The sequence below is a fragment of the Apteryx rowi genome, unplaced genomic scaffold (assembly GCF_003343035.1).
Source record: "Apteryx rowi isolate R43461 unplaced genomic scaffold, aptRow1 scaffold_138, whole genome shotgun sequence".
Lineage (NCBI taxonomy): Eukaryota > Metazoa > Chordata > Aves > Apterygiformes > Apterygidae > Apteryx > Apteryx rowi.
In genome coordinates this window covers 660,139-683,213 of record NW_020447619.1, presented here as the reverse complement: position 1 = coordinate 683,213, position 23,075 = coordinate 660,139, and the positions used below count along the sequence as shown (strand labels likewise).

Below are 23,075 nucleotides of genomic sequence, written 5' to 3'. Positions count from 1 at the left end.
TTTTTTTTTCCTTAATTTCTTTCTGTGTCCCTTGTGTGTGGAAAGAGCGCGGGTTCGTTTGTAAACGAGGAGGAAGAAACTGACGGCTGGCATGAAAGGGGAAGCTCTGTAGAGCCACTTGGAGAAGGGGTAGAGGGCAAAGGTGGCCTGGGCTTGTGGGAGGTTGCAGCTCTGGGGGGCTCACCAGGGTGCTCGGGACTGTAGCGAAAAGGTGGGTCTGGGAGCATGCGGTGGGAAGGGGCCTAAACACCCCCAGTGTTGGAGGTGGTCAGTCAGTAGAGGGGTTTTGGGGAGTGACTGTCCTGCAAAGCGAAGTGTGGGATGTCTGTCGCCCCGTAGATATTGTAGCTACTGCTTCTTGATACTAGAGCAAAATTAAATCTTTCTGGGTTACCAGAGGGGTTATGTGTTGATCCCAGCCTCTTTCCCAACTGTCTGAAAAGACAAAAGCTGACGTTCATAAGTTTTGGAGATGGGTAATGAGGAGGCTCTCAGAGGCATTTGTGGGGTAACTTCATTATCTCCCAAAAGTTTTGCCTCTGTGACAGGGTTGAGAAGTTTCTTGCTGCTTTTCATAGGTTGTCAGAAGTAATAAGATTTGAGTGTGTGCAGGTGATAACTGACTCTAGAACTGGTGAGTCACTTTGAGAAGTTTTAAAGTCCTTTGAGAGTATTAACCTTGATGTGTGGTGTAGAGGGATGCTGTCCTAGTCTGTAGTAATAGTGGATGCTCTCTAGTTTTGGCAAGACCTCAGGAATGAGGAGCAGAGATCACCTGAAGAGATCTGGTTCAACCAATCAATAACTTCCCTGCCTTTCTGTTGTTCAGTATAGAGTTCAGAATAGGGTGACTTCTTTAATATGGTTAAGCAGAAAAGACAGTGCATCTATGCTTTATGGAGTTAGGAACTTTAAGTCCCATTAAAGAGGATAATGGCAAGCTTCTTCAGTTTTGTCTTTCTACATCTTTGAGTTGTTCAAAAGGGTTGTGAATAGCATTATTGAGGTGAATAAATCCTGTGTATACTGATAGTGGACTATTATTATAGTTGTAATAATTATTGCATTCTATGTTAGTAAATTTCTTTTTTATTCTAAGAAGCTGGAAGCATGAAAAGGTATATAAAAGTGAGCAAGTTTCTGGGTGTGCCACTTGAAATTAGACAGTTTAGATATGGGAACAGCCTAAGTAGAGAAGCTAAAATTATCATCCTTTCCTCCCTGCAGTGCTATGTGATCTTTATCAACTACAGTCTTTGGATAGCTCTTCAGAATTAAGATTTTTACAGGCTATGTTGGACCAAGTAATTGAAAGTTTTACAGCTCATATAGAAAACTGCAGAATGAAGTGTGAAAATCCCAGTGCCTACTTTTAATGAAAGTTATTCTTAAAAGTAATGGGAATGAAAGTATGGTGAGTCAACAGTTTCCTACAGCTGGAAGTAATCTGATTCTTCATTCTGTAAAAGCAGAAAATATTAAAGTATCTCTGTCATTTCAGAGTACTTGTAGAGAATTAGAATTTAGTTAAAACTCAGTTTTAACTCTGTTCAGAAGATGTCTTGGGGCTTTGTTTCTCTCTCTCATGTGTCTTTTAAATGCTGCTGATTCTAGGCCTGGCTTCTGGGCCAGTTCCTAACACCACACCTGTTGAGTGGCAGCTGTAGATCACTGGCATATAGAAGAGCGATGTTGTTGTGGCACTAAAATGGATGGGGTAGTGGCTAGAAATTGGTTTAGTATGCTGGGCTAAAAAGATGTTGGTTCAGGTGATGGTTCATGAGTAGATCTGTTACACTGGCCTTGAGGATGAGAGAAGTATAGAGCTAGTGACAGTAACAGTTTCAGCTTTCTGATTTTAACCTGCTCGCCCCATATCTGTTGGATACGTAAGTACTTGCTCTTTCGTTACGAAGTTCTTTTGAAAGTATCTTTGATTTTTTTTTATTTTTATTATTATTATTTTTTTAAGACTTCTCATTAGTGTGAACCATAAGGGGTGATTTGGGGTGATGTTTTTTTTCTGCTGATAGTTGTTTCATTTTAGGATGATATGAGTTAAACAATTGAAGGGTAACAGAAATAAGTCTAGTTCAAAAGATGAGGAAACATTTAAAAATTGGTGTGATATTAATTTATGTCTTAAACTACCAGATTCTATAGATGTAATCTGGTGCCCACATCTTACTAAAGAGCTGTCTGTATAATTTCAGCTTTGGATATGACTTTAAATAACTTTCTTGTTGGTAGCTTCAACTAACTAGGAAAGAATTATTTACAGTTTTGAAGGAGGAAAGGTATTCCATAAGGTACAGAATTTACCTTAGAGTGGATTTCATACTGAGAAGTCATACAAGCATCAGTATATACCTACTTTTACTTTTAGAAGCAAGATATTAATGGAATGCTTATGGAAATAAACAGCAAATTGTCTGTGTTTTCAGCTACCTTTTATGGAACTATGATGCTCTTTCAGGCTTTCTAATGTAACATAACTAGCAAAGGTTAGCTGATAAGTTGGAACAACTATCAGTTGACTGGGAAGCATGAGAGAATAAACCTTTTAAAATGTTTATTACAAAAATCATATCATAGTGTAACTGAAAATAAGCCAGGATAATCTGTAATTTACAAACTATAGTAGTTATTTTTTGAGAATTTTTTTTTTTCCCCCTGCCTGGCTTAACTTTTTTGAGTCAAACTCCCCAATGCCCATAGGAATTCTGTAACAGTTGGTAAAAGGTGGAGTTCTGACCAACAGATTGATATTAAGTACTTTTTTTGTGGATGATTTCCAAAGATCACCTACAAATGTGTTAAGCTATATTATGAGTTAGTTTCCAAAGCATCGGTTCATAACTAGAGAAGCTACCATTGCTAAAGAATAATGGCAGTTTCTAATGCTAGAAAAACTTCTTTTGAACAAAAGTCATTCTTATCTTCAGCCTTTCAGTGGGTTTAGGAACTACTGAAAATGAGCTGTCATAATAGTACAGTAATAGTATATATATATATTTTTAATATGCCTTGTGTAGTGAAAGTGAAGTTTTGACATTTGAAGTAACACTGTGAAGAGTGTTAACTCTAATAGAGTGGTAATGCCCATGAAGCTGTTGAAGAATGTTGGGAAACAGCAAGTACACATGCTCCATCAGTTACTTGTGGTAATGTTTTCAAGGTTTTCTCCTCAACCTGAAGAGCTACGTATGCTACATATGAAAGCTGAAACTCTTGAAAATAACTGAAGACTTTCAACACCATTACCATTCTCTAGTACTTCAGTGAAAAGCTGGGACTGTTCAGCCTGAAGAAGAGAAGGAAAAGGGGGGAGAAATCTTATCAGTGTGTGTAAATATCCCATGGGTGGGTGTAAAGAAGATGGAGCCAGACTCTTCTCAGTGGTGCCCACTTGACAATCAGGAGGCAATGGGCACAAACTGAAACACAGGAAGTTCTCTCTGAACATAAGGAAAAACTTCTTTACTGTGAGGATAACAGAGCATTGGAACAAATTGCCTGGAGAGGTTGTGGAGTCTGCATCCTTGGAGATGTTCAAAAGCCATCTGGACACAATTCTGGGCAACGTGCTGTGGGTGAATCTGCCTGAGCAGGGGGATTGGCCTCGATCTCCAGAGGTCCTGTCTAACCCCAACTATTTTGTGATTCCGTGAATCTAGTCGTGTAGGCTGGCAGAGTTCTGCCTGATTAGCACACTGTCTTAGAGGTGAACCAAGTACAAATAATTCTTCTGTACTTACTCAATTAAAAAGCAGAGTTTGTGGCTGAAGCTCCTGCTCCTGATTTCTCTAGACTCCCCTTGCCTACATAGTCCCAGATTAAAGCTCAGAATTATCTTTCTGTTCTTTCCATTTCTCTGGCTGGATCAGACCTTCAGCTGTTTCTCTCCTAGCTGAAGTTAGGCCTGAAACACAAGTTGCAAAGTGCATATACTGTTAGTTACTTTCTTATCTTTCCTTTGATATATTGTGGTGTCTACAGAAGGGGGGGGGGGAAGGACAACCTCTACTGAGAGTTTTTTTTCAGTGTTTCTGCCTGACTTTTTATAAGAATCTGTTTTTTATTTTGTTATTGTGCTGGACAAGAGAAAAGTGTTTTGTTTTTTGATTTGTACTGTGTTGTATAATGAAAGGGAGGTTTGATATGAAATAGATGTCCCAGTATACTACTATTTCATTAAATATAATGCAGTTTATAGGTTTGGGAGCTACGTAGCATCTCAAAAATTGAAAGGAAGCTGCATTCCCTTCTGCTCGTTGAACTTCTGATTTTGTTCTCCTTGATGAGTAAGAAGGTTGTGTTGCAAAGATGTCTTACTCTCCTGCATATTCTAGCATTATAGAAAAATGTCTGTGGTGTGATTTGGCCAGTTGGACACTAGCTCTGAAGAGGGATTCATTAGGTGTTACAGCTTGCCTGCCAGAAAAGGAAGTTGTCACCTGTTTTCTCTATCTTCCCCACCATGACAGAGTGGAAAAACTTTTCCGGTTTGGTCTAGTTTTGTGCTTGTTAGAGTGCTGAATAATGCAGGGTCAGAAAAGTAACTGAGGTGACACTAGGCAGAGGCTGGGTGCTGGAAGGAGATCAGGGCTACATCTTTGTGATTACAACTGAGCCAGTCTTGCAGCCTAATAATATGCAACTTCATTGTGTGTACTCTGATCTGGAAGAAAATTTGTTGTAGTTTAGGTGAAAGAGTGCTGAAGCCAGAGGAAGATTTCCAAAGTTATTGATTACAATTTAGTTCCCACTTCTATGTAATGAACTCTAGGAAAGAATTTGTGTCTCTTTCTTTTGGGGGGAAATCAGTGCACAATGCATGGAGGATTACTTTAAGTTTGGGGGGGGGAGGTTATATTCATGTATGTGTCCTCTTTGAATGTTCTGTCTGGCTAGATTTGTGTGTGTATACATATAATTTCCATGCCAACTGTTCTGTATTAAAGGTGAACTAGGAAATTACTTTGGGCAGGTAAGCAACCTTACACCCCCCCCCCAAAAAAAAAAAAAAAAAAAAAAACCTCTGGTAGATTTTACTTAAAAACAAATCAAAAATCACTGTAAAGGAGAGAGGAGTAGGGGGAAGAGGAAGAGAGGAAGGACCTGGAAATGAAAACTGGTATTTGGGAATCTTAATTTTCCTCAACATGAATCATTTAAAACAGTAAAGTTCTTGCAAGTCATCCACAAAGAAAATATTATTCTGCTCTGTATAGGTGGTTTGCAAGCTTTCAAAAGCAGACTGAGCAAAAATTGTTCTTGTTCTAAACATGGATAACTGTGTGAAGAAGCCTATGTTGGAAAATGTGTGCTTGGAGACTTAGTGGTTCCCTCTCAAGTACATATAGTGAAGCCCAAGTATTTTGGAAGAACATATTTTAATAAAAATGTTCTAAATTTCAATATTGAATATTAAGACATATAAAATGTTTTAAAATAACTTCAAAAATAAGTGTTCTAATTCAAAATATAAGTTTAACAACCTTTGAAGGTATAATGATTAGAAATACCAAAAGTATGTTGTCCTTATAAATGTGGCAAAAATAATTCCTCAGAAGTAATGAGTTACTATTTAAAACTGTAGTTAAAGTGATAGGCCAGCTCTTTATTTGTAGTAGCCTTTTGTACAGAAAATGTGTTCTTAACGTTTTCTTCAGGTAGTTCAGTAATGAGTGCAGAAAAAGCTGATGTGAAAAACAGGGAAGGTTTTTTCTAATCAGTGAGGATCAGATCTGCTAGCTTTAAAATCTTGTCTGATATGATCGCAGATGCTTTTACTTTTATGAATGGGTCCTTTTAAAATTATGTTTTGAAGTCCATGTTGTTAAACTTCTATTATATCAGCATATCTAGTTTAATTTAATAAAAGTATTTTTAAAATGATGTTGTGTGCATCTTAATACAGTTCCAATTTACATATAAATGCAGTTTGGCACTGAAAGTAAATTAAAGTGCAACTTTTAATTTTTTACTTTGTTAAAATAAAATCTGAATATTTGTTACCTTATGCATCTAAGCAAGTCTCTTTTTCTGCAAGAAAGAAGAAAGGGGCATTAACAAAGCTAGTGTAAAGACTGCTTAAGTTAGAAATTGTTCGAAAGGTTTTAGATCTAAACATCAGATCTAAATTTTCCTTTGTTAGGCATAATTTTAAAAGATATCTTAAAAGGATGCAAAAGATAATTGAATTGTTTGATCCAGTATGTGTGCTCTTCCTGATTTGTGAGGTTGAACTGCAAATGAGATACTAAGCACAGGAAGCTGTGTATCATGAAGAGGTACTGATTTCTTGCACTCTTTTGCTGAATGAGTGGGGCTGGTTAGACTGAGGCTTCTTGTTCCTTGCTTAAGATGTTTGTATAGTTGTGAGGAAAACAGATATATGGAAAAACTGGACAAATGTCTGCTGTAGTGAAGTGCCAGAAACTCAGTCCAGCTTTATCAAGCTGTGAAAGAATCTTCAAGGAAAGAGCAAGGAACAGTATTTTCTTGTCGTGACAGAACTGCAGGAATTGGGGGGRAAAAAAAAAAAATCTGTTATCTTATAAATCAAAAGAAGCCAAGATAGAAAAAGAAGAAAAATCTTGCAACCAAGAGACTTAATATGTATCATTTCTATAAGAATAGTTAGGATTCCAGCATCAGTCTCCAAACAGAGCATCTTTACCTGTGACAAATTGGTAGTGTGTGAGCTTCACTGGAGAAATTGCAAAGCAGTTATTCAATCTCTGATAGCTCTGGAGTATTTTGGCTTTTTTGGGAAGATATAGTAGTAGTGCATGAACACTTCCATTTTATATTTATTTCCTTAGTATTTGTGTACCCATGATGCAAATAAACAAGCATGGTAAGGTGTGTAGGGAAAAAATAACCTCTTTTATTAGACCAGCTGATGTAGTTGGAGGGGAGTGTGTGTCAGACATTCTCACGCTTGTGGCAATTCAGGGTTTTGCCTGTGTGCATCAGGGGTAGCATTTTTCATCATACACTAGTGATGCTCGCTTAAAGTCTTTTCCACCACCATACTACACAGTGAGATCTCTAGTGGGGTTAGATCATGATGCAGCTGTAGGAATGTGATGGATATATGAAATCTTTGAAACCTATTCAGACTGAAGGTCAGATCTATCAGTTTACCTTTTCCTTTTAAAGTAATCTTTGCAATTTGCAATTTCAATGTACTGAAGAGTAGAAGAATACTTTCTCGACCACCAAGAAAACTGGTAATTTGTACCAGAATTTCCATTGCTTCAGAATTAGTTGATCAGCTAAAACCTCCAAACTTGATGTTTGTCAGGCTCACTCAAGCTTTATGGTACAAAGACATCCAGATGAGAACTCTATCACAGTGGAAAAATGTGTGACAAAAGTAAACAGTTAAAAATTTAGAATGAGGCTGGTAGTAATTCAGTTGTACAGAGCAGTTAAATGTGTCTTGCTGCACAGGTTGATCATCCTGAGCAGTGTTAAGGAAAGAGGAAACTTTCATTAGAAAAGGTCTTGAAACATGAGACTTCTTAGGGGTTTGCCATAGCCCTTTCCCATATGCCTGCCAGCCAACCTTTATTCGTGTTGCATTTAGCAAGTTGTTTGTGACCTTTGCATTGTCAGTCTTTCTCTCTGGGAATGCTACAGTGGTATAATCTTTGTGCAAGAAAATCTAGGACCTTTTTCTGTTATAGGAATATATAGGTAATAATAGTTACACAGTGTAGCTGTAAAGGTGACAGGAAGAGGGGCTATTCCAAGTTGGCCAGGATTATACTGGAAGGAAGTTTCCTGTTGCTGATCTCTGAGCAGTGGAGCTCTGTGGGAATGGTGTGGGAAGCTTACCCAGAAGAGTAATGGCTGGCTGTGGTCTTGTTGCTGTAGCTGTTCTGGTAATTGCACACATCATATGTCATGTGCATGTAAACATTAGCATTTTCTTTATACTGAGATGTACAATCTATGCATGTTTTGGAAATGCATGAAGAACATTGTCGCTCTTTAAACTTGTTACTTTGTTTAAGTTTTTGAAACTGAAACTCAAATTTCTAGTAAGAGGAAATGTGGGCCAGTAAAAGTGTTTAGATGAGCATTGTCTTTAAAGGATGTTGGGCTAAAATTTAGTCTTATTGCATGTGACTGACACCTTTTGCCTTTGAATACAGTGAAAATTTCCTTTTCTTCAGAACAGTGTAGCTGAAGACTAGTCTGAACTGTTGCCCCATAAAGTTCCATTCAGTCTACCTTCAGAACCATTTCAGCCAGAACTACCTTTTTTGCTGTGGCTAACCTTATGACAGAGATAAGTGGAACAGCAGTCTCTGTGGTCGTAAAGAGTTGATGTGCTTAGACTGAGTCCCGAGGTCACATGGCTCTGAGAAGGTATCCTCAAACTTTCACTGGTGTCCAGTTGGGCAAATGGTGTCCATTTCTGCATAAAAGACAATTTTATTTTACTGGTACATTACAAAATCATAACCAAGAGACCATCTAAAAGCGTGAGATATTTCCTCCAAGAGATTGCAACCTGAGACCCTGAACCTGACAAATGAATGTTTAAATGAACAATGACAAGAGTCATTAAAATGGTTTTGGTGGGGCATTATAATGATCAAAAATATCTGTGGGTCACTTGGTAAAACTACCTTTAAGAGCTAAGAATAAATGGTTAAAAATAATACAAGTGGAAGAGGTTGGAAGAATAGAAGTACATATTTTTCTGGTCAGGCACAAGGTAGTATACACCTGTAGTGGTTCATAGTATCTTTTTTTTTTTTTTTTGAGCAGCGGTTCTTCGACAGTTACTTCAGTTACTTTAGCGTAAGTTTAATAGGTTTAACTTAAGAAACAGTATAAATCCTTCTGTCAAACAAAATTTCTTAAAAAAAAAATCCCTGCTAATAAGAGACAAAATATGAATTAATCATTTCTCTTATTTCCCAAGTCCGTGTTTCAATGGCTTGGATAACCCTTAGTGCCTTTTCTAAAGCTAGTATAGGATATTGGACTGTAAAATTAAAACCAAAAAAAACCCCTAAAAAACTAAAAGAAAAAAAAAAATTGTTCATTCCCAGAGTGGCACGTATGGGTTTTTTCCCACAATCACAAATCCTCTCTGTTGTTTGTTGCTTGTTTTCTTTTGTTTTTTATTTGAAAGATATGGATATAGTAGCTGTTATTAACAGGACAGTTGTTGAACTGAAGGACCAAAGCTCTTAACGTGTGGCAGTAAGGGTTTCTGAACCAATATTAGCAAGGTTGGTTAAACTAGTGCGTAAAATCTGCTGATGGTTGCTGTCCTTTAAATTTGACTGATTAATTTTTTTTTTTTTCCGGGCATATCAGAAACAGATTCAAGCAAACAGTTGTCCACTGGTACTTGTACACTGTGGTAATTCAGACATGCCTGGCCTTCATTCTGTGATTTTTATATCTCAGCAAATGGAAAATGCTAATTATATCCTGCAAACAATCTGAGATATGGTTAAGGAGTTGTCTGTCACGTAGGAGTTTTTTGTAATGATATTGTTCTTGTCATATAGTTACACACAAGTTCTTCCTGATATTTTGCCTTATGTGTTCAAAACAAGTGTGCATTGTAACTGACATGGGTAAACATTAAAAAGATCAAGGATATGGGAAAAGCTGAGGTAGGAAGTGGTGTTGCCAGATGCTAATGAAGGTACTGACATGAAAACTTTATGTTAACTTCCTGATTTCTTGGGTAGTGGGGACATCTCTTTGTGCTGGCTGCTGAGACAGTGGGCCAAACAGATCTCTGAACTATGCATTCTACATGTGTTTTCTGGAAACATCAGTAATGAAGGGGTAATGGGAAGATAGTTTGCAATTTACTTATACTGAACTATCATTAAAATTGTGTGTGCTAAAGTCTATTTTAAGGACATCTGCTCATCCTAATGTGGTGAGTCTTCTCCATGTTGAATTGAACTAATGAATTTTTTGGTGTCAGCAGTCAAGATTTTATGAGCATACAAAGTCAAGCTAGCTGTTGTATATGTATAGTTTTCTTGCAACTTCCAGAATTAGGCTACGAGTGAACAATAGTTGACTTACCAAAGTCAGCAGTGTTAGAAGGAATTGCTTTTCTTTTTATACTTTTTATTGAAGGTTGAAGAATTTTTAATGTGCTGGTTTACAGGCAAAGATGCAAATACTTAGCTTCATTCAATGGTTCCAAGCATGGCAACTCTAAGAATCTGTAGGAAAACTTTTTAAAATAGTCTTTAAAATTTGACATGAAAAAAATTCCTTTAGAGTCACGATCAGGTTTTTTTCTTCCCTGTCTCTGAATCTTAACTGGAAAAATAAGAGATTCTTTAAAAAAAATTAATGTGTTACCAAAGAATCCATAGATTTATCACTTTTTGATACTGGGTGAATAATATGAAAACTTAATATTGGAATAGGGCTTGTCTGTGCATACAGACATTTCATAGACACATACAAAATTTAAAATTCAGTTAAGTTGTAATTGTGCATGGGCAGACATTAGAAACTTCCTTTTAAAGAAAATAATAAAGATCAGGATCTGATGTACTGCTGATTTTATCCAAACTTGTGCCAAATAAAGCAGAACTGTTGCTGTAGAAACTTAAATATAAATGATTTCATATTTAAACAATATATGTAATTTTCTGGTTAGAACTAATTATAGTGAACATACGTACTTGCACAAAAATGATGTTCTTCACTTTTCAAATATTTCATGGAGAATGCAACTACTATACCATGCACTAAAAATCCTAAAATAAGAATGGTGATGCTTTTATTCTTTTGTTTCATGTAGCTATACTTCACAATTCAACAATGGGAAGATGAAGCTATATAATTCTAAGAATGTGGTTTCATGTTGCAGCTAAGCAATCTAATCATTATCTGCTGAAAAGTATGTTTTGGCTTCTCCCAACTGTATGTTTCTGCCTTTTTCCTTGCACCAGCAGCAGCATTTATGTGATTCTGCAGCACGCTTGTTCAAGAAAATAAACCAGTGGAAAACTGATCACTTCCAGGGGATGGGAAATGGGGGGAAGGCTCCGTTTGCTGCTTGAACTGGCTTATTCTGAGGTCAGTTTGATTCCACTGTATGGAGTGAAAGAAGCAGAAGATAGCGTGAGGAAGGATGGAATTTTCCCTTTCAGAAGCAATTAACTGTTGCGAATATCTGTAACAGGGAAACCTTACCATCCTCAAGCTATTCTGTAACTGAATCATCATAACAAACTCCATGTGCTTTCAGAGTCTGGAGAAAATCGTGCAAAGCAGGAGATGAAAACTTTCATTTATTTTTAATTCCTATATTTTTAAACTTGTTAATCTAGGCTAGCATCAGACTGGTTCTGGGTGAGTTTGCTGGGGACTCTTTCCTTACATTAGCTTTGAGGAGGCTGCAATAAAGAGATTCAGTTCATATTACTAATGGTGTGCAATGATCTATGCAAATTTGCTGTGGTAACAGGGAACTGTTACTTTTGTGTGTTTTCATCTTGGCAGGAGAGCCAACCATTTGTTAAACACAGCAGGAGAGTGGTTTCTTTTGAAACTCCCTCCAGTTTTGTTTTCATGGTGGGAGGTATTCTCAGTCAGAGTTTTCTTGGGGAAAATTGCAAAATGTTCAGGTAACAATTTTAGTCATCTATTCTTTTCAAGGCAAGAAGAAACCATTATGATCTAACATGTAACACCATACTACACACATACACAAGTGTATGTTGCTGATAAAACTACACACTAATTTCTGTACTGCCCCTACAACTTTTTGTTTTGAGGTATATCTTACCTCTTTCAGAAGAGCTAGTTTTGTTTTGAACAGTAAGTGGTAGAAGATCTACCTCATCCCTAGGTTCCTTTACTTAATTAACCTCTCTAGGCTTTACAGCTTAATTACAGTCAAGATTTATTGTCCTGTCCCACTAAATGCGCTTATTCTACATTTTATTTAAGGGAATGTAGGACACTGCCATGTGCATTTCTGAATTCTTATGTCCCAGGGCTGCATTTGCTTTTCAGGAGAACCATCCTGGCAGCTACCTGCCTGTAGGAGTTTTAGGAAGGTTAAGGCAGAAAAATACAAAGCCAAAGGGAAAATTCCTTCTCTCAGTCACATATTGACATGTCTTCTCTGTTCATCTCTGATTGTCTTCCAGTCTAGTACAGGTGCCCTTTTTCCCACCTAGTAGAAAAATGGGAGACGTGTTTGAAACATTGGGGCTCATTAGAAACCTAAGTAGCTTGTGCTGAAGAGGGAAAAAGCTAGCTGGAAGATTGATGTGTGTCATGGGCATGGAAGCAAGGTTTTTTGTTATGGAGTGATGTATTCTCTGTTGAATGCAACATGTTCGAGAAACCTCTTTAACTAGTGCAGTAGGAATACTAGTCTAGTTCTTACCTTGTTTTTTCTTCTATTTCAAATCTTCAGGTGTCTCAGTCTGTTTTCACTTTTTTTGCCCTGAGCACAGTCATTAGGACAAACATCGAAAAGGCCAAAATCACAACATCAACCTCTCTTCATCAACCTCAACTTGTATTGTAGTTTAGTCTGCCTGGTCATTCTTTATTTCCCATATGTATTCTTTCTTTAGCAGTTTACAGAGTGTGGAGGTGGGAAGGATGGGGTCTAATACAGGATTAACTCAATTTAAGTTGGGAAAAATAATACATTTTCCAGGATTTATAACTTGATATTTTTGCATCAATGTGGACTTCAATTACATAAGGAAAATTAAATCTTCTGCTTAAAAGTAAAGCATGAGACTAAAGAGATATAACCCAGTTAAGGCAACATCAAAACTGATGACAAAACTATACCCATCTTTGTTCTAGAAACAGATTATTTTCTTCTATTTAGAAACTGAGTTAAGGAATAGCTTTTCTTTGAGGCTGCCAAAACTGTCCAGTTCAAACATGTCCTTTGATCTAGCTTGTTGAAGTACAACTGTTGCGGCACAAGTAACCAAACTCAGCATGGTGACTCAACATGACTTCAAAACGCAAAGGAAGACCACATGACCCATTTTTTGCCCCAAAAAGGCAATAAAAATCCATGACATCATGCAGATGTCATATATGCTCTGTTACAAGCAGAAATTTCAAAGGGAACACTGTAAAGAGAAAAAATTTGCAAATGTAAAGGAAGAAGATGCCAAAACCAAATATGTGAATTCTGAGGTTCAAAGTAGACAGTGAATGTTTTGCTGCCACACTGTAGTCTATTAAAGTCTAACTAGGTTCTGACTCTGAGAAGACAACAGGAAAGAATGACTATAGCATGGAAACAGTACTAGATAAATTTATAGAAAAAAAACAACTCCAAAACTGAAACTCTGCAATCATTTATGCTTGTAATGTTCCCTTTTCTGTTGTTAAATATTCAGTTTCTCAAGCAATGATAATCTGTGTTGGGCAGACTGAAAGGGAAAGGTTTTCTACGTACGGATGTTTGTTGGCTTGAGGACAAAACTTGCAAAAAATCCTACCGGAGAAAGCAGTTACTGTAATAAGATGCTTATGATAGTGTACACAATAAGCTTTTGATGTAGTAAACTGAGCACCATGTGCTATCCATTCAGAATCAAAAAGCTTTCCATTAGAGTTACCACTACTCTGTGTAAGAGTCTAAAATGCTAGCTACATTTGAACTCATGATCTAAAGAGTAACTGTGTGTCTATAAAGAAAGATGCACAGTGCAAAGTGTTACAGCATTCTAAACTACTTAAGGATGGTCATCTTAGTGACTAAATGTATGTGAAGATGATACCTTTGATCCAAATATTTCAATGATGTGTTTGCCATCAACCTGGAGGCTGGCTGAAAGGCAAAAATCTGCAAAACCTCGTGTCATATGTCGCAGGACTGTTGGGAAAGTCAAATACCATGTCTAAAAACATGTTAAAATTGGCCATGTTAAGATTTCAAAGAAGACTGAAAACTGGGTAGCTTTATTTTTAAGTGATTTATTGTGAAGCAGAAGACTTAAATCCCTTGTGACATGTGATTAATTCTCTTTAGAGGTTTTCTCATGAAACAACAGCTGGTGCCGTTTAGAGAAGTGTGATTAGAGCTCCAATAATACGAAGATCTTCCGTACAGGAGAGAATACAAAAGACTACTTCAGACAATTTCAGAATATACAGAAAAGATTGTCACTTTAACAGCAACATCAAGATTGCAGTGTGGTGTTTGCTCAGTTTAAAAATAGGGCTTTTTTGTTGCATTTACTTGCATTTTGAGTAGCAAAAACTCAGCAGATGAAAGCATTGTGGTTTTTTTGTTTGCTTGTTTTGTTTTAAGATATAGAGGAAAACATAAGGGGAAAACCTTTGAGAATGTTTGTGTCCATGGATCTATGTCATGGTCTGGTGATCAAAGTGCAATGACATTTAGAAATCCAAAATGAATCTTCAAACTCTAGGAATGTCCGTTCAAGACTGAGGGATGCAAGGATTCAGAGTTGGTCTTCTGTTCCAGAGCACAGCACAGTCCGGCAGGCCTGGGCTGGGAATTTGCAGTTCTTCAGTCTTCTGATACTTACATCCCTGCATAACTTCTTTTTATGTAATTGAATACTTTTTGTCTTTTGTTTACGTGCTGTATTTCAATAGTATGTAATGTTAAATAAATTCTGAGTATTTATAACGTGAGTATCTTTTGTATACAGATGGTGTACTATACTTGGATGATTGTACACATACAATCTGTCCTTGCTGCTCTCAAAAACTATAACTTTAGCATTTAAATAGAGTGCAGTGAAAAGATGTTTGTGATGTGTTAGTAAAAACTATAAAGCTCTGTGAAACTACCTTTTCCTTGTTTTCTTATGATAATCACAGAATCACAGAATCGCTGAGGTTGGAAGGGACCTCTGGAGATCATCTAGTCCAACCCCCCTGCTCAAGCAGGGTCACCTAGAGCACATTGCACAGGATTGCATCCAGGCGCGTTTTGAATATCTCCAGAGAAGGAGACTCCACCACCTCTCGGGGCAACCTGTTCCAGTGCTCTGTCACCCTCACAGTGAAAAAGTTTTTCCTCATGTTCAGATGGAAGTGTCTGTGTTTCAGTTTGTGCCCGTTGCCTCGTGTCCTGTCGCTCGGCACCACTGAAAAGAGTCTGGTCCCATCCTCTCGACACCCTCCCTTCAGATACTTGTACACATTGATAAGATCTCCTCTCAGCCTTCTCTTCTCCAGGCTAAACAGGCCCAGCTCTCTCAGCCTTTCCTCATAAGAGAGATGCTCCAGTCCCCTAATCATCTTTGTGGCCCTTCGCTGGACTTGCTCCAGTAGTGCCACATCCCTCTTGTACTGGGGAGCCCAGAACTGGACGCAGTACTCCAGATGTGGCCTCACCAGGGCTGAGTAGAGGCGGAGAATCACCTCCCTCGACCTGCTGGCAACACTCTTCCTGATGCACCCCAGGATACCATTGGCCTTCTTGGCCACAAGGGCACATTGCTGCCTCATGCTTAACTTGGTGTCCACCAGCACTCCCAGGTCCTTCTCVGCAGAGCTGCTTTCCAGCAGGTCAACCCCCAACCTGTACTGGTGCATGGCGTTATTCCTCCCCAGGTGCAGGACCCTGCACTTGCCTTTGTTGAACTTCATGAGGTTCCTCTCTGCCCACCTCTCCAGCCTGTCCAGGTCTCTCTGAATGGCAGCACAGCCCTCTGGCGTATCAGCCACTCCTCCCAGTTTTGTATCATCAGCAAACTTGCTGAGGGTGCACTCTGTGCCTTCATCCAGGTCATTGATGAAGAAGTTGAACAAGACTGGACCCAGTACTGACCCCTGGGGGACACCACTAGCTACAGGCCTCCAACTAGACTCTGCGCCGCTGATCACAACCCTCTGAGCTCTGCCATTCAGCCAGTTCTCAATCCACCTCACTGTCCACTCATCTAACCCACACTTCCTGAGCTTGTCTATGAGGATGCTATGGGAGACAGTGTCAAAAGCCTTGCTGAAGTCTAGGTAGACAACATCCACTGCTCTCCCCTCATCTACCCAGCCAGTCATTCCATCAKAGAAGGCTATCAGATTGGTTAGGCATGATTTCCCCTTGGTGAAGCCATGCTGACTACTCCTGATCACCTTCTTTTCCTCCACATGCTTGGAGATGGCTTCCAGGATGAGCTGCTCCATCACCTTTCCAGGGATGGAGGTGAGGCTGACTGGCCTGTAGTTCCCTGGGTCCTCCTTCTTGCCCTTTTTGAAGACTGGGGTGACATTGGCTTTCTTCCAGTCCTCGGGCACCTCTCCTGTTCTCCATGACCTTTCAAAGATGATGGAGAGTGGCTTAGCAATAATGTCCGCCAGCTCCCTCAGCACTCGTGGGTGCATCCCATCAGGGCCCATGGATTTGTGGGTGTCAAGTTTGCTTAAATGATCTCTAACCCACTCCTCCTCCACCAAGGGAAAGTCTTCCTCTCTCCAGACTTTCTCTCTTGCCTCCAGGATCTGGGGTTCCTGAGGGCTGGCCTGAGCAGTAAAGACTGAAGCAAAGGCGGCATTCAGTAACTCTGCCTTCTCTGTATCCTTCGTCACCAGGGCACCCACCCCATTCAGCAAAGGCCCCACAGTTTCCCTAGTCTTCCTCTTGCTGCTGATGTATTTGAAGAAGCCCTTCTTGCTGTCCTTGACATCTCTAGCCAGATTTAATTCCAAACGGGCCTTAGCCTTCCTCGTCGCATCCCTGCATACTCTGACAACGTTCCTATATTCCTCCCAAGTGGCCTGTCCCCCTTTCCACTTTCTGTATACTTCCTTCTTCTGGTTGAGTTTTGCCAGGAGCTCCTTGCTCATCCATGCAGGTCTCCTGCCTCCTTTGCTTGACTTCCTACTCATAGGGATGCACCRCTCTTGAGCCTGGAGGAAGTGATGTTTGAATATTAACCAGCTCTCTTGAACACTCCTTCCTTCTAGGGCCCTCACCCATGGGATTCCTCCAAGTAGGTCCCTGAAGAGGCCAAAGTTTGCTCTCCTGAAGTCCAGGGTTGCGATCCTACTTGGTGCCCTGCTGCCTCCTCACAGGATCCTGAACTCCACCATCTCATGGTCACTGCAGCCAAGGCAGCCCCCAACCTTCACATCTTCCACCAGTCCTTCTTTGTTTGTTAGTACGAGGTCCAGCAGCACACCTCTCCTTGTTGGCTCCTCCACCACCTGTGTCAAGAAGTTGTCACCAAATAATCAAATAATAATCAAATAATAATCTCTGGCTATGAAGAAAAAAAAATTATGGTGATGCTTGGTTTGTGTGGGGGTTTTTTTGTTGTTGTTGTTTTTTCTTCTCTTAAATCATACATAACCATGTTCTAACTAGCGGTGTTATAAAAGGTAATAAACATAGCTATGTTTCATGGGGGAGTGGGGCAAAAGAAGGTCCTTAGTGCTGCGGAGTTAAAGTGAACGCCCTGTCCCCTCAGGAGTGACACTTTGCAGGATTAGCCCTTTTTAGGTTGCAGTTTGACTAAGTGTGACCTCTGTCCTCTATAAGCATGGCAAGTATCTGGCAGTAGCATCTCAACAGCAGTAGTTTTGATACGCTGCATGTTTTTTACTAGTAATTTTGGAAGTATGAACTCCTGCAAATTGTCTGTAAGACTTCCACTGGAAAACAGAAATGCATTTCCTAGCTTTGTACTGAAGTCAGTGGCTAGTAGGAATCCCTTCCCAATAATGCTATTCTGTAATAATTTCTCACTCTCTAGAGCTATTCATTCAGTTGTTATAAAATTGGCTTTCTAATCTACTGCTTTCTGCAAACAGGATCTGGGACAACTAGAACTATTGGAGAACATTATAGTCTATTTTTACTAGGCTAGGATTTGAGTTCTTATTCTGTTTTTATGTATTGCAGAGTTGTGATGTATCAGTAAGACCCTAGTCCTCAGATGCAGTACTGCTGTACAAGTAGAAGCATTTTAGCTCAGAACAATCGCAAGAATACTACACCTATGTACATGACAACTGAAACAGTGGCATGTGACAGTTGCTTGTCATGCCTGCAGTAAAAACCTCTTGAGGTGTAAGAATTTAGATGGAAGAATTTGTGATGGCATGACTGGCTGGATAGATGAGGGGAGAGCAGCGGATGTTTTCTCCCTTGATTTCAGTAAGGCTTTTGACACTGTCTCCCATAACATCCTCATAGACAAGCTCAGGAAGTGCAGGCTAGATGAGTGGACAGTGAGGTGGATTGAGAACTGGCTGAATGGCAGAGCTCAGAGGGTTGTGATCAGYGGCRCAGAGTCTRGTTGGAGGCCTGTAGCTAGYGGTGTCCCCCAGGGGTCAGTACTGGGTCCAGTCTTGTTCAACTTCTTCATCAATGACCTGGATGAAGGCACAGAGTGCACCCTCAGCAAGTTTGCTGATGATACAGAACTAGGAGGAGTGGCTGATACACCAGAGGGCTGTGCTGCCATTCAGAGAGACCTGGACAGGCTGGAGAGGTGGGCGGAGAGGAACCTCATGAAGTTCCGCAAAGGGAAGTGCAGGGTCCTGCACCTGGGGAGGAGTAACGCCATGCACCAGTACAGGTTGGGGGTTGACCTGCTGGAAAGCAGCTCTGCHGAGAAGGACCTGGGAGTGCTGGTGGACACCAAGTTAAGCATGAGGCAGCAATGTGCCCTTGTGGCCAAGAAGGCCAATGGTATGCTGGGGTGCATTAAGAAGAGTGTTGCCAGCAGGTCGAGGGAGGTGATTCTCGCCCTCTACTCAGCCCTGGTGAGGCCACATCTGGAGTACTGCGTCCAGTTTTGGGCTCCCCAACACAAGAGAGACATGGAGTTACTGGAGCAAGTCCAGTGGAGGACTACTAAGATGATTAAGGGACTGGAACATCTCTTGTATGAGGAAAGGCTGAGAGAGTGGGGACTGTTCAGCCTGGAGAAGAGAAGGCTGTGGAGGGGATCTTATCAATATGTATAAATATCTGAAGGGTGTGTGTCAAGAGGATGGGGCCAGACTCTTTTCAGTGGTGCCCAGTGGTAGGACGAGACACAATGGGCACAAACTGAAACACAGGAAATTGTCTGAACTTGAGGAAAAACTTCTTTACTGCGAGGGTGACAGAGCACTGGAACAAATTGCCCAGAGAGGTTGTGGAGTCTCCTTCCCTGGAGATGTTCAAAAGCCATCTGGATAGGGTCCTGGGCAATGTGCTCTAGGTGACCCTGCTTCAGCAGGAGGGTTGGACCAGATGATCTCCTGAGGTCCCTTCTAACCTCAACCATTCTGTGATTCTGTAAATGGAAGGCTTCCACTTGAACAAGATCCTGGCAAACTTTTACACAAATAATCCTCCTGCCTTGTGTTACAGGTTATCTTCCCCCTACCTTCCCTTCCTTGACTTCTTACTTTCATTGAATCTGAGAAATACTCCCCATGTTTTCTTCCATGATCATGGCTGTATTAATGTTTATTGAAATAAGAAAGGTAATTCATTATTTTCTTTTGCTAATCACTGGTCCCCTTAGAAGAAGTGAACACAGTGAAACAGTGATAACCAATAAATGATAGTCTGAGCTAAAGATGAGTCCTATCAGATACCAGATCTTGTCTCAGAAGAGACAAACATAACTGATAGGTTAAAATAAAGATGATAAAGCAAGTAAGATCAGAAAGTTATTAAAAAATATATACATAGTGAAACTCATTGAAGTAGTTCTGTGAATAAGGTCTAAGCTTTCAATGAAATAAAATTCACATTGCAGTTATTGGCAATGCTTCTATAGTAACTGTTCTCCTTCTTCCTCTTTTCATATATCAGAATAGTGTATCTGTTCTCAGAAAGTCCTGTTGGTTTTCTTCTTGCTAGTCGTCTTTTGTGGGGGGGTGTGTTGTAGTTTAAGATGAAATGACAGTGCAGAGATCAAATGGACTTGGATACCAGAACTCTTTAATCACAGATATATGTAATTTTACAAATTACATGACCTCCCTTTGCTGTTGGAGAGATGATGTGTTCCACAAGAAAAGTTGAGTGGATTAGTGTAGTGAGGGGTTCCAGCTGTGCTAGGTATAATCCTGGTGCAGGTTATGGGGTTCCCTGGGTTCTCTCCCCGTGTGACTCCAGACACTGTCGGTTATAGGATGGGTAGAGAATACCCGATTCTTGTTTGGCCTCTTCAAATTCACTTGGTGCATAACAACTGACTGTTGCTGTCATTGGTGCTCACAATCTGCTTGTCTCAAAGATTTGCAAAGTATATATTTGGTAGTGTTTCTGTAAGTACACTAGAATAATGTCTCCAATGGAGATCTCCAAGCCCAGGAGAGAAAGGTAACTTGTTCTGAATAGAACAAAATGTTTAATTTCTCTGCCTCCTAAGAGGAAAAAGAGCATCAAAGCTTAAATAAAAGTTGGAGTAGACAAATTGGAATAATACAGGGAGAATCATCCTTGTTCTTTGTGTGTTATAGGTTGGTGTCTGGTCTCTTTGGATTTGCTGAAGTTGTTAGGGCAAGTCTGGCATCCTTTATTCTGTGTGTGTACTTGTTACTATATGCTTGTTTATGCTTTCTTACCCTTTACTTTCAGTGCTGTCTTGGGCTGTGACACGGACTAGATTGAGAGAGCAAAGATGATACTTTCTTCTAGCTGAAAAGTTTGCATATGATGACTGCTTAATCCAGGATTAGAGTTTAGCATATATCTACTTTATATATAGACTTACTGGGAACAGCTAAATGGGCATAAAATATTTACTTGAGTGGCAAGTGGCTTTTGTTGTCATTATTTGTCTATTGATGGTTTCTACTACTTATGTAACATTTGCTTCAAAGTTGATAAACTCACTGTAAGAGAGGGAGGCAGGTGATGACACAATTTGTTATCTTCCTTTTATGTTTGCCACCCAGGCAAATATGTCATATAAGTTCCAGTTATGTTTATTGATGCTTTTAAGATAATTCCAATTTACAGGTAAGAAGGTGTGCCATAAAATGTCATGTTTAGCCACTTGGTAGATACACCCGTACTGGCTCAGAATGGGGCTTTTCGAGATTCAAGTGCTCTTAGAGATTTTAACTTTTCCTTTTGTGTGGTTTTTGTTCAATGGGAAGGAGATGTTAATGACATCAGGAAAAATTTGCTGAAAGATGCCCCAGATTACTAAATCCTTGTATCCTTCCCCAAAAGTGGATTACAGTTTTCTGTAATACTGTATGTTCCTCCAGCCAAATACTGTTCGTCATCTCCAGCCACAATTTCCTCTGAAATTCAGTATGCATTCTGACACTAACCTATGTGCTTCTCTATTCTTACACTCATTGGCTTATTTCATAATAAAACATTATAAACTGGGATTGTATCAGGTTTAATTACTTCAGTAAAATGAGTAGAGGATGTAAATTATAGCTGGTATACCCTAGGCGAAAAGTCATAGGGACACATTATAATGTTTCTTAAGCTTCGCTGAATGAAGATCAAATTGTCTAAACTAAAATTTAAGAGAGTACTCTCATTATTCAGAATGGTATTCAGTGGTTTGGAATCAAATGTTTAAGCACAAAATGGATGTTATCAGTACTTAAACCGAGGAGGAGAGTGTCTTTTATAACACACTGTTGCTACCTTCATGTGGTTTATCATGCTTAACAAGACAAGAAAGTCAGAAAATGCAAAATTTGTTAGGAAACTGCAGCATAATCTATTGAGTTATTTCTGTTGATAGGATAGCTTGATCTTACTGCACCTGAAAATTTAACATTTAAATTACATGACAAGTTTTGGTTGTAATTTAAATCTGTCAGCATTTGTTTATGTCTTGAAAGAGTGACAGATTGAATGAGTCAGGTTGATTGTTGGTGTGGGTTTTTTTTTTTTTAGACTTTATTTGATAATCAGATCAATGCTTCAAAAAAGGAAGAATCTGAAAGCATTAATAAGAATGATACTTCAAAGAAGATGTCTGTTGAGAGAGTTTACCAGAAAAAGACTCAGCTTGAACACATCCTCCTCCGTCCAGACACGTACATTGGGTCAGTTGAACCCTTAACTCAGGTAAGTTTTGTTAAGTTTACAGTTTTAATAGTGTTTGTTGTTCTAATGAGGAAATGACTGTTCTGGTTAATAAATACAGAAATCTGTACTTTTGTGAATACTCTAAATTATCATTCTAAAAGCTATGGTAATATTTATGTGTGCATGTATAGAACGGATTTTTTAAAACAGTGATTGGTTCACTTGAAAAAAAAAAAGCCAAGTTTTTTGAGGTTGATTCAAAACATGAGCACACACACACCTACGTGTTTATGTATATATGTTTATATGTTTACAAATATGCACATACACACACACACTTACACACACACAAATATATAAACAAACTTGCATACAGATTTGTAAGCAGCAATTGCTGTAGGTCCAAAAATGTTTCGAATCTATTTATCTAGATAGAGAACAGAAAATTTAAGCCTCCTGCTGGTCCTTTATTCAGTTGTTTTAGTCATGTTGCAAATTGTTTTGAACTTCAGTATCTACAGTCTTGGAGTCTACTTCCAAGCAAAAAGTAATGGATTTTCATTATGGAAGTCTTTGTGGGTTCAACTTTAATTTTTGCCAAACCTCTGCTTCTCCTCTCCTCATATGAGAGCAGCAATCAGATTGGAAGGAGATCTTTACTGAGATAGATCAGTCTGGGGAGATCCAAAACAGTGGTAGCAGATTTTACCACCTTTCTGTGGATGATGGTAGTCTAGGTTGACCATGTAACAGCTGTCTCCTAAGCAGACAGTTGCATTTTTAGAATTAATTTCAGCATGTGTAAACTTCTCCTGACTAGATATTTCAGAAACCAGGCTCCTACTACCTTGCGTGCTCCTCCGAAGCTGCATGCAGACTGCTCGAGCATTCAGATCTTTCCGTGGAGGAGAAAATCATATTTGTTTTAACTCCCTRCATTGTCATACTGGTAGATTCTTTTCCAGAATGCCTCTGCTTCCAGGCATTACATTAATGCACACTTACATACTTTCCAATTTCTTGCTGGTGTATTTTTTGGAAGGTGAAGAAAAGGGTTAGAAAGAGGAATATTCAAAGGTTTTGC

General features: G+C 39.3%; 1 protein-coding gene across 10 annotated transcripts in view; it reads left to right on the top strand.

Moving 5' to 3' along the window:
• Positions 1–50: 50 nt before the first annotated feature.
• TOP2B (DNA topoisomerase II beta) overlaps positions 51–23,075 on the top strand; it is a 76,646-nt gene continuing 53,621 nt past the window's right edge. For 7 of the 10 annotated variants that reach the window (XM_026057312.1, XM_026057311.1, XM_026057305.1 and 4 more), the window contains exons 1-2: positions 3,179–3,635; positions 21,857–22,030. In XM_026057312.1, coding sequence (XP_025913097.1) covers positions 3,549–3,635; positions 21,857–22,030 — 261 coding nt within the window. In that variant the 5' untranslated portion in view covers positions 3,179–3,548. Of the gene's footprint in view, positions 1,415–1,519; positions 3,636–8,813; positions 11,095–21,856; positions 22,031–23,075 lie in introns of those variants that run through there. The other 3 variants (XM_026057308.1, XM_026057303.1, XM_026057306.1) reach the window with 3 other exon arrangements.